This window comes from Bos indicus x Bos taurus, chromosome 18 (genome assembly GCF_003369695.1).
Source record: "Bos indicus x Bos taurus breed Angus x Brahman F1 hybrid chromosome 18, Bos_hybrid_MaternalHap_v2.0, whole genome shotgun sequence".
Classification (NCBI taxonomy): Eukaryota; Metazoa; Chordata; class Mammalia; order Artiodactyla; family Bovidae; genus Bos; species Bos indicus x Bos taurus.
This window is the reverse complement of record NC_040093.1, coordinates 52,540,226-52,553,413: the sequence shown is the minus strand read 5'-3', so window position 1 is coordinate 52,553,413 and position 13,188 is coordinate 52,540,226. Positions and strand designations below refer to the sequence as shown.

The window sequence follows — 13,188 nt, the reverse complement described above, 5'->3', positions numbered from 1 at the left end:
CGCTCTTCTCAACTAGAGAAAAGCCCATGTGGTAACGAAGACCCAGCACAGCCAAAAAATAGAAAAAACACATTCCAGGCGAAGACAGCAGAGTGAGGAGGTTGCCAGCTCGAAAGTCCGTCACGGAATCCTGCGTCAGGACCCCAACATGAGAAGAGGGGAGGCCGACGGTCACACACACGTACCTGGTGAGCACAGCGCCTTGGAGGTGGGTTGGGGATCTCCACTTTGGTCCAGCTGTCCTTCCTGATGTTGTAGACGTAGAGTTCGTTATACAGAAAAGTCTGCAGGAAGGAAGAGGAACTTCACGAACGATGCTTCCACACAAGCAATGGCAAGCAGAAGGTAGAGCTCAATCACTAGCTCTCCCTGGGCAGTGTGCTTCCTAAGGCCAGTTCCTGGACCCTCCAGGATGCTGACACAAAGACAAAGACCACCTCTGGACTGCCATGCAGGGAAGCTGAACTCAGGACTCTGGAACTATTTCATCTGTAGCTCTGAAACACAGGGCTACCTGGTCTGCTCAAAAATAAAACTTACAGTTTTTATGATGTTATCAATTGCTCTACCATGTATCAGCACTTTGCCTATTCAAACACCTCTGGGAACTTATCACGAGGAAGGACAGCAGGGCGTGGCCCACCTCATGCAGGCAGGAAGAGCCGTGACCCTCAAGGGCCCGCAAGGACCCTGGTGGCTTGTCAAGGACCACACCCCAGGCCAGTCCTGCCATGTGGAGGCAGGACACGTGACGGGGAGTTAAAGAACAATGGGAATTTGACATCAGTGCCTAAAAAGAATTTTCCTCTAAATGAGACTCAGGAAAATTTGAAGGGAAAGAATAAAATATATACTTTACTTTTTGGCCATTGAAATATTCACCTCCGAAAAGGATTAATTCATCTTTCTCAGGATGAGTGGAGAGGGAGGCATTTAACCTGCAAGAGACACAAGCAGCAGCTCAACACAAAATCAAACCACGTGACGCCCAAACTGAGGGCCTGTCTCCCTCCCTCCACAGGCTGCACCACCGGGGACCAGCTTGTCCTGAACTTCTGGGAAAGAGGAGTCAGGCTGAGGACGGAAGCTGAGGCATGGCCCTTAATGGCAGCCTCACCCTCAGGACACTGACAGCCAGGCTAGCCTCCCAGGAGGGCCCAGCGCCTCTCACACAGCATCTGGCGAAACATCATCAGGCGGGGGGGAGTTGGGGGCTCCTACTCCTGTGCCACTCTCCCCAGAGCCGTCCTGCTTCACAGCTCTGTCCTCCTACATCACAATCTAACTGTCTTCAGAGGTCCACTATTCAAGCATTTCAATACACATCCCAGACTGCTTCCATGTGGAAAATGCACACACCTTTCTGCTTACTTTCACACATGAGGATGAGGCAACAGCTCTGCAGGAGTTTTAAGTGAGCCCTGACATCTCAGCAGGAAGCACTGAAGGGTATGGCCACGGGGAGGGAAAACATTCTCTGTGCAGAAGCCCCTGGGGCAGTGTTCCCAAGATGTCCTCTACCACATCAATGCCAAACAATGCCTCTCAAAGGGAAAGGGAAAACTATTTTTTTTTTTTGTTGTCGTTGTTAACTGGGGATTTATTATACACAGAGACATTCTATAGGCTGAGAAACTCTGTAGTCAAACCCTCAAGTCAAAATAGTGCACCCTGGTCTCCAATACAACCAAGCACCCTGCCCTCACGCTCCCATTAAATCATCTCTGAGCAAAGACGTGGGGATACACACACTTAAACTTGGTGATTTTCATGGATTTTTCCTGTAATTTGATGGCGTGGTAGGAAGTGAGACGGTACTGAGGTGACCCCTGAAAGGTCTGTGTCCCAGCAGATCTCAGCTCTAGCACCTGCCCTTTTCCTTCAGGAAGCTGCCCAGTGACCTGTGACGTAGGGCACTGCCAAGGTTTCAAATTATACTGGAACATTACACCTGACTTGTAGAGCAACATACTTTAAGGCAAACGTCATCCCCCCCTCCCCAAAAAAATCAACCCGCATTCAAAGCGAGTTCCCTCAGGGGCCCTGCACAGGTAAAGCCTTCACGATCTCATGGATTTATCTGCTTCAACAATTCAGATGAACATGTCCACCTACCATATGTGACCCTTAGGCTTGACCCAAAGATAACATGACAAATAAAATGAAAATAAACCCTGACTCCCAGGGGAATTTATGAACTGAAGGACAGGAGGAACCTTTGGGAGCCTAGGGAAAGCCCCTGGTGTCCGCTCAGAAGTAAGCACACTGCTCCTGACCCTGAAAGGCAACGACCACATGCCGGGGGCAAGGTCGTGGGATTCAGGCCATGTCCTGCACCCCACTGAGGCTGAGGGGACACTCCACCACCTCCCTTTGTGATGTGCTGGGCCAAGGCCTCCACTCAGGCCTGAAGGAAATGAAGCAAATCATTTCTCAGCTTAACAAGACAGCCCTGGATGCTTGGGAAGTTAGGCATTTCCCCTTCTCCGAAGGACATGCATCTCCTCATCAGGGTCACTTGGCCTCCCTGGGCTCCTAGCTCGAGGAGCTCTGTGTCCTGGCCATGCTCTGCCTGGAGCAGGGATAAGAATGACGGAGCCCTGGGTCCTGCATCAAACCAGAGAACTGCTGGCATTTGCTGAGGAGGCAAGAACGAAGGGATAAGGAGCCAAGGAAAAAACCACAGCCTGCTCCTTCCTCCTCCTTCCACCGGGTCTGAAACCCTAAAAACAGACACTGGAGCTCCTCACATAAACTACAAACCCATCTAAAATGGCTTACAGTTTTATGTTTAATGGTCACACTTTCCACGTGAGAACATAAAAGCGCTATGAATGAGCACAGTGAAAAGCATCTTGATTTTTTAACTTTTGTACCTCTGAGGAGCCTTTAAAAACCTCAGACACATGGAGAAGGAAATGGCAACCCACTCCAGTACTCTTGCCTGGGAAATCCCATGGACAGAGGAGCCTGGCAGGCTACAGTCCATGGGGTCACAAAGGGTTGGACATGACTTAGCAACTAAACAACAACAACCTTTATGTATGCATGCACAACTGAGGCTCTTTGTTGTATGGCAGAAACTAACACAACACTGTCTACAAAAAAACCCTCAACACAGGTTGTCACCAGGTGGGGTTTCAAACCCGCATAACCTCCCTGATGAGCAGCAGGGCTGGCGGACCTCCTCTCCGTGTTTCCATGCAACAACAGAGCTGAACTGCCTCCCTCCCACCCGTCAGAGGCAGAGGTGAAAAAAGCGCCTTGTCTAGTAGGAGCTGATCTAGTGGGTTCTAATGATGGAAATGCCCAAGTGCCCGGTTACTTATGAAAACATGGTGCCTGTTTCAAGCAGCTTTCCAATTTCTACCAGAAAACTGTCAGAAGCTACCCTGTAGCTTGCTTACCGTGGGGAAGGTGGCGAGCACGGTGTCTCCACGACCTGAGTCTTTCTGGCATCGAGAGTCTGGAAGTGGGCTATGAGGGCTTCCAGGTCCTCCTGCAGACAGACAAGCAGTTACACATGGCCAAATGCCTGGGTCAGCTCTCCTCAGACCCCCTGACCTGACAGGAATTAGAACTGTTCCTTCCACTTAAAAGTCACAGAAGCTGACACAGGACAAACACTCAGCACCTGAGCTCCGGCACACGGCACATGCGTCATCTCAGTCCAAACCCTCACTCCCCACACCCACCAAAGGCCTTCTTCTCAGACAAGCCCACCCAATTTCACGCCAACACCTTCAATCACCGCCAGAAACCGAAGCCCGGGCCACCACACCAGCCTGCTTTGTTGTCCGCAGAGCAGGGTCTGACATTTCTAAGTTCATTTATCTAGTTTCCACCTTCTACCAACATAACAAAATGAAGTTCCAAGTGACCCAGACATGTCAGTCTGCTTACTGACATGTGCCTGCACACTGCGGGGGGTCGTCAACTACCAGCTGCAGCCAACCCGTGTAAGAACATCTCCACTGTTACAACTACAGATTTAGAGGTTAAGGTGCCTATTTCTGCACACGGCTGGGCAGTGCTGGAACTCAGACTTCCCACCCTCAGTCCCTGAATTTACACTAGTGTCCCCCAGCCCACAGGGATGCTGACCCGTCTGTCACAGCAAAGTCTCCCACCTGCCTGTCAATGCTCATCCTAGCACCTGGCTCATGCTGACACCTGGCATCTGTCCCCCATCGTTTCTCCCCACTTCACCTCATGCCAGCTCTTGCCCAGCTTCCACACTCTGCAGGGCCTGAAAGTCGGAGAGGCGTCCTTCCTGCACCTACAAATACTTCCAGGCCATTCTTCCTCCCTCGCCCACCTCATGTCTCACCCTACCTCCTCACTCTCCAGCTGCCCAGGCTCCCTCTTGGCTTCTTTCAGCAGAACATCACTTGCCCTGGGCTTGAACAGCCACCTGCAACCCCCCTCCCCATGGTACCCCCTTCACCTCCCGGAAGCAGCCGCTGTCTGGAACTGAGGGCTCCTGACTCTCAGGCATCTTTCTATATGCTTTCACTACCTGTTAACGTATCTCTAAGCTCTGTACATTACTGTTTCAAGTTTTCCAATTCCATGTAAATGTCATCACACTGAATATTCCCTTGCAACTTGCTTCTTTGCTTTACCCTGCTGAAAGAGCAGCCTGATGCCCTGAGTCTGTTCGCTGTCATGGTGGCAGTGCCACACAGCTTCTCCACCCATTCCACTGCTGCTGAACATCTGATTCAACTCCAAAACTCTACAAGCAATACTACCATGGCTGTTGGAGGACCTGTCTTTGCAGAGCTGGGGGTAATTTTTCCAAGCTAAATCTTTATGTGTGCAACTGCTATGTTGTATCTGCCATTTTTGTAGGTACTGACAATTTAAGACCCAACTGACTCTACCAATTTGCACCCTCACAAGAGTCCACAGAAACACCTGTCATCCTATTACTTCTGTGTAACAGCTGACCTGCTGACTCCAAGTCCCGAGTGCAAAACATGCTCCTTTAGGTACTAAAGACAAGTTACTGAACCACTGGCTCTTTCCAGGAAGGGACAGGTGAACAAGGGACTAGTGCAACCTTGACGAACTCAGAGGTTCCAGTCCAGTGTCATTACCTTCCTTAACGCAGAAGGGAAGACGGGATCAAGGTGGGAGGAAGGCATGGTTGCGACAAGCAGGCCTGCAGGGAGAGCTGCTGTATCAGTCATGGGGCGAGTATCAGTCATGGCACTGACACACGCTGGGCGAGGTTAGCAGGAAGCACTGAACACCCTGTCACTCGAGAACAGGAGCGACCATGATGTCTGTGGTTGGGAGCAGGTCTGGTCGCCCCCTTTGTTAGAAGCACAGGCCGTGCCGTCTTCTAACCAAGACTTTGGGGTCTTTGGGGTCTTCCCAGGACAGAACAACCCCATCCCACCCCACCGCACACCCCCGCCATGTCCCCCGCCTGACTCTTGTCTGTAGAAAAACTTTAGCCTCCCAGGCCTTCTCAAGTTCCAAAGAATAAATTTAATCAGAAGAGTGGGAAATTGCAGAAAAAAGTCAAGAAAGACAAAATAAAAGTAACTTAGCCTTAAAGTCAGGACTTTTCTGACTTTAAGCCATGGACATTCTGAGCCATGTCCATTGAGCTGTTTTGCAGATACTGAAAACCCTACCAAGTGGAAGAAGTTAACTGCATGCTGCCCACAAGGATGGAGACTCCAGACCAGCTGAAATCAGAAGGTTGATGACGTTGATTCCCAACTACTTCACTATCAACCAAACAGAAGAATGTCCATGAGCTGATGCTGCGACAGCCCCCTCTGTCACCCTGTCTTTAAAAACCTTCCCTGCAAGCCCTTGGGGAGTGAGCTGCTGAGGAGGCAGAGCCCAGGAGATGCAGGTCGCCCAGACAGGGTGAAGAAATGGGGCTTCAGCAGGACCGTGCAGAAGGGAAGGAATCAATCTGTGTGACCGCCACCTGTGTGCAGATGTCACCAGGTATCTGAGACATGAGTTCTGTGCTGAGCGGAACTCTAAGTTGTCCCTAAAGACCTCCAACGTAGTCACCCACCCCAACCCCAACTGAAAAATGACGGGAGATGGAGAGAGAAAGAGCCCAACCTCATTATTTGATAGATGATGAAACAGACACACGAATGCCTTACGAAGAAAAGGGACAGGGTATGTGGTCAATAGCTCTGGATGTGAGATGTCTGGTCAAATTTCAGCTCCCGGCCACCTCACAGCTGACCTGCGTAACCTGTTAGCTTCTGATTTCCTGACTGTCAGGTGGAGACGCCAAAGCTACCTAACTCAACTGGCTGTGAGAAAGCCCAGGGAGCACAAAGCCTGGAGGCAGCAAACACTCATTAACCATTATAAACTGTCCTGGGTTAGGGAGTCCCTGAGCAATAGTCAATTAGGAACAGAGCGCTCGCTTCTAAGTTTAGTACTGAGTCATCTGCAGACCCTGCTAAAGACGTGAAAAGATAAAGAGGGTAGGAGAGGAAGGAGGGAGGGAGAGGAAGGGAGAGACAGAGGGAAACAGGGACAGACACAGAGAAATATCCCTGGTCACCATCAACAGTTACGGAACTTCCCACAGTCCCACTCCCTCCACCGATGCTCACTGCTCAGGGCTGCCCTGAGGGTCACGTGCCCCGTTTAAAGCGGAGGATTGAGGCTTGCAGAGGTGCCCCGGATCAGCCCGGCCGCCGCCAGCGCCCCTCAAGGGGGGGCCCGGATACGCCCGCGACCCCGGACGAAAGAAGCCTGCCCGCCCCCCGGGCCCGCACACCTCCTCCTTCCGCGAGCGCTTGGACACTTTCTTCTCCATCTTAGCGGCCGTCTTCTCCGCCCCGCGGCCCTTCTTCTCTTTCTTGCCCTTTTTGCCCATCGCGCCGGATCCAAGGAGGCTTCTGAACCGCCTGTGAGACTCTAGCGGCGCGCCGCGCGCGGCGCGCAGGAAATACGTGCTGGGGGCGCGTAGAGAGTGCGTCACTTCCGGTTCGCCTCTCGCGCGTTTCCGGGCGAATGGTGGGGCCTGTTCCTGGGGATGGCTGCTTCCGTAGTCCTTCATGGTCCGTTTATACAAACCGGCCTGGGCCTTCGGGCTCGGGGTGGTGTCCGCCTAGAAGCAGCGAGGCCGCGCCCCTTCCTCTTCCCCCTTCAGCTGTGCCGGGGACGCGGCGCCTGTCGCTCCGCCGTGTTTGTTCAACAGTGCTGAGCCCCGTGCACAGTGGCTTAGTTGGCTTACTCGGTAGCACGAACCCTTGAGCAAATTAAATGGTTGCTGTGGCTTCCTGCCCTGGAGAGACGGTCATGCTCTTAAAGGATTCGCAGACCCCGAGCGAAGGTGTAAAACGCACTAGATACTGTTAGGGGCTGAGGATACTGTGCTCGGCAAGAAAAACAGCCCTGCCCACCCGTCTTCTTCTAGGTGACTGTCCTCAAGTATACTGTGTGAGGGGACTTGCTCTCTCCATCATGGCGCAGGGCTAATGACCCCGCTCCAAGAGCAGTCAGTTTCCAAGTCTGGAAAACCGAAACTGCCCGCTAGCTTTTGACTAAACGTAATAAATGCGAAAAAATACGTATAGTACGTGGACTGCTAAGGTTTGGACAGAGCAGAGTGAAAATGCCTCTCATTGCTTAGAAGGCATAATTTCATGCTCAGAATCAGGAAATAGAACAAATTAAGGACAAGGACAAGCAAACACACAGCAAAGGGAAAGCATAAACGAGGAAATAATCTTTCCTGCTTTGTGAGTGAAACACCACAAGACTCAGCCTTAAAGAAATTGAGACAGGCTGGGACCTGGGACCCTTTCCTCAGTGCTTGCACCTGGACAAATGCCTCCTCCATAAACAAAATGCAAAGAAACTATAAAGGATTAAAAACAACTGCACGCATACATGCACAGTTGGGGCAAATTATGAACAAGATACAAAAAGACAAAAACCCCAACTGCCACTTCTGAGAAGTCAGAAACAAAAGCATGGTTACTGTACATGATCCTTGCACACAGCACCACTAAGGGAGTGAGCAAGCCACCACCACCCCATCCCCCCCACCTCTGGACCAACCCTACCCTCACCTGTATAAGGGACCAGCTCACCTGCCCCATCCCCGATCTGGGAACAAGCAAGGGAACCTGCTACTTGGTTTCGCTCCCTCCTGCTGCAGCAGAAGTCCCAATAAAGCCTTGCTGAATTTCTTCTCTGGCCTCATCAATTTCTGTTGATTATGAGTGCTGTGCTAAGTCATTTCAGTTGTGTCCAACTCTGCAATCCCATGGACTGTAGCCCACCAACCTCTGATGTTCGTGAGATTCTCCAGGCAAGAATACTGGAGTGGGTTGCCAAAGAATCCAAGAATCCTGATGGGTAGCAAAATCAACTTAGATCCAATCAATTTATTAATCAGTGAGCAGCCAGGGAGGAGTGCTTTTTCAGCCAGCTCCAAGCTTTGTCCATAAACCTAGTCTTCAGGAAGGAAAATATAATTGGGGAACTATGAGGGCGGGGGTAGACTAGGATTCAGGCTGCTGCTGTCCCCAGCACTGATGGTAGGAGAATGGGAGGACATTCCAGATGCCAGAGAAAAGAACCAGCTAGCAGTCAGTCAGAAGGGAATGCAGAATTTCACAGGAACCTGGCCCCTGAGCCTGCAGACATAATTACCCTCAACGGTGAGCAACAAGGGGTCAAAGCCTCAATACTGCCTCTCAGAAATTGTTACATTCCCTCTAGTGCAATATGGCTAAGAACATACCTAATCCTTGTATTCTTTTCTGAGAATTGGGTAGTCTGGAGGCAATGCACTTGAAGCAAGATGGCCCTTCAGTCACAGCATGTCTGTTTGCAACACATTATAGTTGTCGCCTCTTCAGAGCTACCAAAGGGGGATCCTATTCCCTACTGAAGATTTGGAAGGATCTGGTAGATGCAGGATTTAATACTTCAATTATCTGAAAGAATCTTGAAGCTAAATTGGAAGGTTCTTGGAATTAATAGTGTCATGGTGATTTACGTGAGATTGAAACTCTCGTTACCAAAAAAGAAGGAGAAGAGAACATTTAAAATGAGATCAGAATCCAAAAATAGTAGAAAGATGAAGTACAGAGTCCTATTTTAGTGAAATTCACATTTTTGAAACTTTAATGAATAATCTTAAATCTAACCTATCATTACCATTTAGAGCGTACCTTTCATGTAGTCAGGCGCCCTCTGCTGTCTTCAAGTTGAAATCCAGAAGAGAAAAAAAGATGAACAAGGCGTCTAACTTCTAATCATCCTTACCAGGAACAATCAGTATAACAGGAGAGATATTCCAAGCGTGTTACAGATGAAGTGGATCTCTGTACTTAACCACCTGGAAAGTGATCATATTAAACCTGTCCACCTACTGCACAGAACTCCTGAGAGAATCCAATGAAATAAAAGTTTTTCAAAAGCTTAGAGAAATACAAAGCAAAATACAAATTTAAGAGATTCTGTGTGCTGCCAAGTGGGGTCACAATGGTTGTGGACTAACAGACGATCATTTCATTTAACAACATCCATTTCATTTAACAACATCCAATATACTACAACTTGGCGACGTTGTACCAGGACACATGAGATACAAAACAGAAGACCCAGCCACCAGCTTCGAGGAGATTTTGTTCTAATGAGACAAGCCTGATGGCATTCCTCAAATGCTTTGTGAAATTAAGCTGGGAATAAGAACAGAAGGAGGGGATGGGGGAGAAGGGGAAGAGGGAAGGGAAGGGAAGGAGTGACTTCAAAACCTTTGTTTCATATGTTTTGTCTGGTTTTCTAGACATTTGAGGGGAAAGGGTAAATACAGACTCTTTGCTTCATCATGGGTGATAGCACAATTTTCTCCTTTCTGGGATTAAAGTGTTTAATTTCTAAACATTTGGAGATCTCTTTGTTATTTATTTGTAATTCAATTCATTGATTTGAGAGCTCTTCATTTCCCTTTAATTCTGTTTCAGCTGCATCCTACAAAATTTAATATTTGTGCTTTGATTTTCATTCTGCTCGAGATACTTCCTAATTCCCTTTTTGATTTCTTCCTTGGCCCTTGGGTTGCTTAGAAGTGTTAGTTTGTTTCCAGATATTTGGAGATGTTCTAAAGATCCTTCTGGAAAATAATTTTCTTTTTCTCTAACCGCTTTTTATTTTACCTTCCTCTCTATTATCCTGCCGTTTCACTAAGATATGTTTGTTTATTTCTTTTTATTCACCTTGCTTGGAAATGGCTGGTCCCCGTGAAGCCATGCGTGGCAGGATTTCTCTGTCACTCTCCCTTCAGAAGATGCTGTTACTCCTTTCTCTTCTGGGGCTCCTTTCTCCTTTCCTTTGGCTTTCTTAACCTCTCTTCATTTCCCCCATTTTCCCTCTGTGCTGCACTTCTGGATAATCCGTCCTTCTGGAAAATTCCTCCTACTGGTTCATGGATTGTTTGCTGAACCCCATCAAATCTGTCTAATTTGTCCATATAACTTTTGATTATGATTAGTAATTTTCAAAGGGTCTATTTTTCTCAGATCTGTTGGATCACTTTTACAGCTTTCAGTTCCCTGCAGACATTTTCGAGCGTGTCTCGTCCTTAGAGGAAATATATCAATCCGTTTGTGCTGCAGTGACGCTGCTTCTGTCTTGAAGAACTGCTGGTGAATAACCTTTGAAAGACTTCAGCCAGAGCATCTTTCTCCCAAGGGGAATTGCTTTTGCTGCTGCCAGACAGCCATGGGCACTGCCAGCTCGTGACATCCAGTCCAGATTGTCTTTTGGACAATCCAGGTGATGCAAATTGAGGCTGAAAATCCAAGGAAGGGCTGGGATGTGGTCACAGTTTCTCAGGGACCTTGCCTTCCCACCCTCCTTGGCACTGGGGTGACCTCCCCAGTTGCTGGGGTTCTGGGGAGCCGGCTTACTTCTGCTGTGTCAGGATCCTCAGGGAATCTCTGTTCGTCTGCAATGTATCTCCTCTCAGATCCACCCCCCTGCCCCCGAGGATTTGCCGAGCTCTCCTTGCACTTCAGGGCTTCCCTGTTGGTTCAGATGGTAAAGAATCTGCCCGCAATGTGGGAGACCTGGGTTCAATCCCTGGGTTGGGAAGATCCCCTGGAGGAGGGCAACCCACTCCAGTATTCTTGCCCAGAGAATCCCCATGGACAGAGGAGCCTGGTGGGCTATGGTCCCTGGGATTGCAAAAAGTCGGAACCACTGAGCAACTAACAACACTCCTTGCACTTCAAGCTTGTTGAACTGAAGTAAAGTGTGGCAATGCCTGCTTGTGCCCAGAAGAGACTCATCCCTGAGCCCAGCCTCTACCCAATTTTTTTCATATGTACTTCTGGTTAGGTTCCCATTTGGTGATTCTGACTCCTTGTTAGCTTTCCAATGCCATTAAGAAGACTCATTTCAACGTTTATCCATCATTTTCTAGTTTGAATAGGAGGATTGGTCCAAATAACCTAGTCTACCATACTACAGCACTGCTCAGTCTTTAAATGGTATTTTTCAGTGTGTCATTAATATATACTAAGTTTAAAATTTGGAAAATGTAGGCACGTATGATGAAGGAAACCCCAAAGTCACCCACAGTCTTCCTTCCACTCACAAGCATGCTTAGCATAGAGGAAATTTCCTGCTGACTGATACTAAGCAAAGATCTGGGGCTCCCCTGGTGGTCCAGCAGTTAAGAATCCACCTGCCAATGCAGGGGACACAGGTTCAATCCCTGGTCTGGGAAGATTACATGCTGTGGGACAACTAAGCCCGTGTGTCACAGCTACTGAGCCCTCACTCTAGAGCCCACGCTTTGCAACAAGAGGAACCACGACAATGAGAAGCCTGCACAGGTGCAACTAGAGGGCAGCCCCTGATCACTGCAACTAGAGAAAGCCCGCATGCAGCAATGAAAACCCAGCACCCAGCACAGCCAAAAATGAACGAATAATGCATTAATTTAGAAAGCAAAGCTCCATGTTGTAGTTTCACTCAGCTGCTTGGCTCTCAAGTGCAGGGCCCGCTTCATTCTTGCTTTTACCAGGCAATAGTGCAGGAAATGGAACAGAAGACAGAGCCATGCGGCTTTGCTAACTGCAGCATCACAGCGAGTCCGGGAGCAAGCAGGGTGTGAGGAAGCTGAGGATCTTGCACGCTGCCCTGTGAGCCTGCAGCCGTGCATCTGTTTACCAGCCACTGTATCCCCTAAACCTACCCAGATGCAGCCTGAAGCCAGCTCCCCCGGACATGGGATTCGGAGGCATCAGCCTAGAGGACATGCGGTCTGTGAAACTGCACATCTGTTCCTAAGGTTAAATTTGTTTTTAAAAAGGTCAAACTCCTTGACCAAATAGTTGGCGATATTGGTGGGTTTTGAGTTTTTAAATCCCTCTAACATCACATGGTCTTCCCAGGTGGTTCAGTGGTAAAGAATCCCACAGCCAATGCAGGACATGTGGGTTCGATCCCTGAGTCCCAGGAGAAGGAAATGACAATCCACTCTGGTATTCTTGCCTGGGAAATCCCATGGACAGAAGGAGCGTGGCGGACTACAGTCCGTGGGGTCACAAAAAGTTGGACACAACTTACTGTCAGCAACAACAATATCACCGTCACAACAATTCTGAGCCTCTGGCCCTTTAATCCTCCCTGACCCAGGAACCAGCTCAGCTTTCAAGCTTGACCATCTCACAGTCAACAACTTATGCTCAGGGTTCATAGCTGTAGCCCCTTAAGTTTCAGCTGCCAGGTTTTGAAAACAGATGGCATTCACTAACCCTCCTAATTCTCCGGAATTCTGAGTACCTTCTCCATCTGGGAGGAGGCCACTTTCTAAAACCCTTCGCGGAAACAAAGCTCAGAAACCCAAGTTGTGGGTGCATCCTCCCGTCCTGGGCCACGTTCATGAATGATGCAATTAATAGAAAATATGTAAAATGCAACAAAGACAGCTTCTACATCAACACCTACCTGAGGGTTGGAATGTTTTTAGAAGCATTTAGAAACTGGATAGGAGAATTGACTAAGTATTGCCTGGTATTTCAAAGGCGTGCCAGGAGTAATGATCATGTTATCTGATTTCTGAGAAAATAAAGATTTCCCATTAACGCATTTCCTCAAACCGTATGAGCACACGTAAGAGCTTATTGCATCAGGCATCTGTGTACTGTCTCTTTCGTCCACTAGATG

The 13,188-nt window shown here is 48.8% G+C and overlaps 1 protein-coding gene across 3 annotated transcripts in view; it reads right to left on the bottom strand.

Moving 5' to 3' along the window:
- KLHDC4 (kelch domain containing 4) overlaps positions 1-6,940 on the bottom strand; it is a 31,540-nt gene extending 24,600 nt beyond the window's left edge. Inside the window, exons 1-4 of one of the 3 annotated variants that reach the window (XM_027513849.1) lie at positions 6,773-6,940; positions 3,408-3,499; positions 855-938; positions 186-284 (exon numbers count right to left, since the gene is read on the bottom strand). In XM_027513849.1, coding sequence (XP_027369650.1) covers positions 186-284; positions 855-938; positions 3,408-3,499; positions 6,773-6,871 — 374 coding nt within the window. In that variant the 5' untranslated portion in view covers positions 6,872-6,940. The remainder of the gene's footprint in view (positions 1-185; positions 285-854; positions 939-3,407; positions 3,500-6,772) is intronic. The other 2 variants (XM_027513848.1, XM_027513850.1) reach the window with 2 other exon arrangements.
- Positions 6,941-13,188: the final 6,248 nt, after the last annotated feature.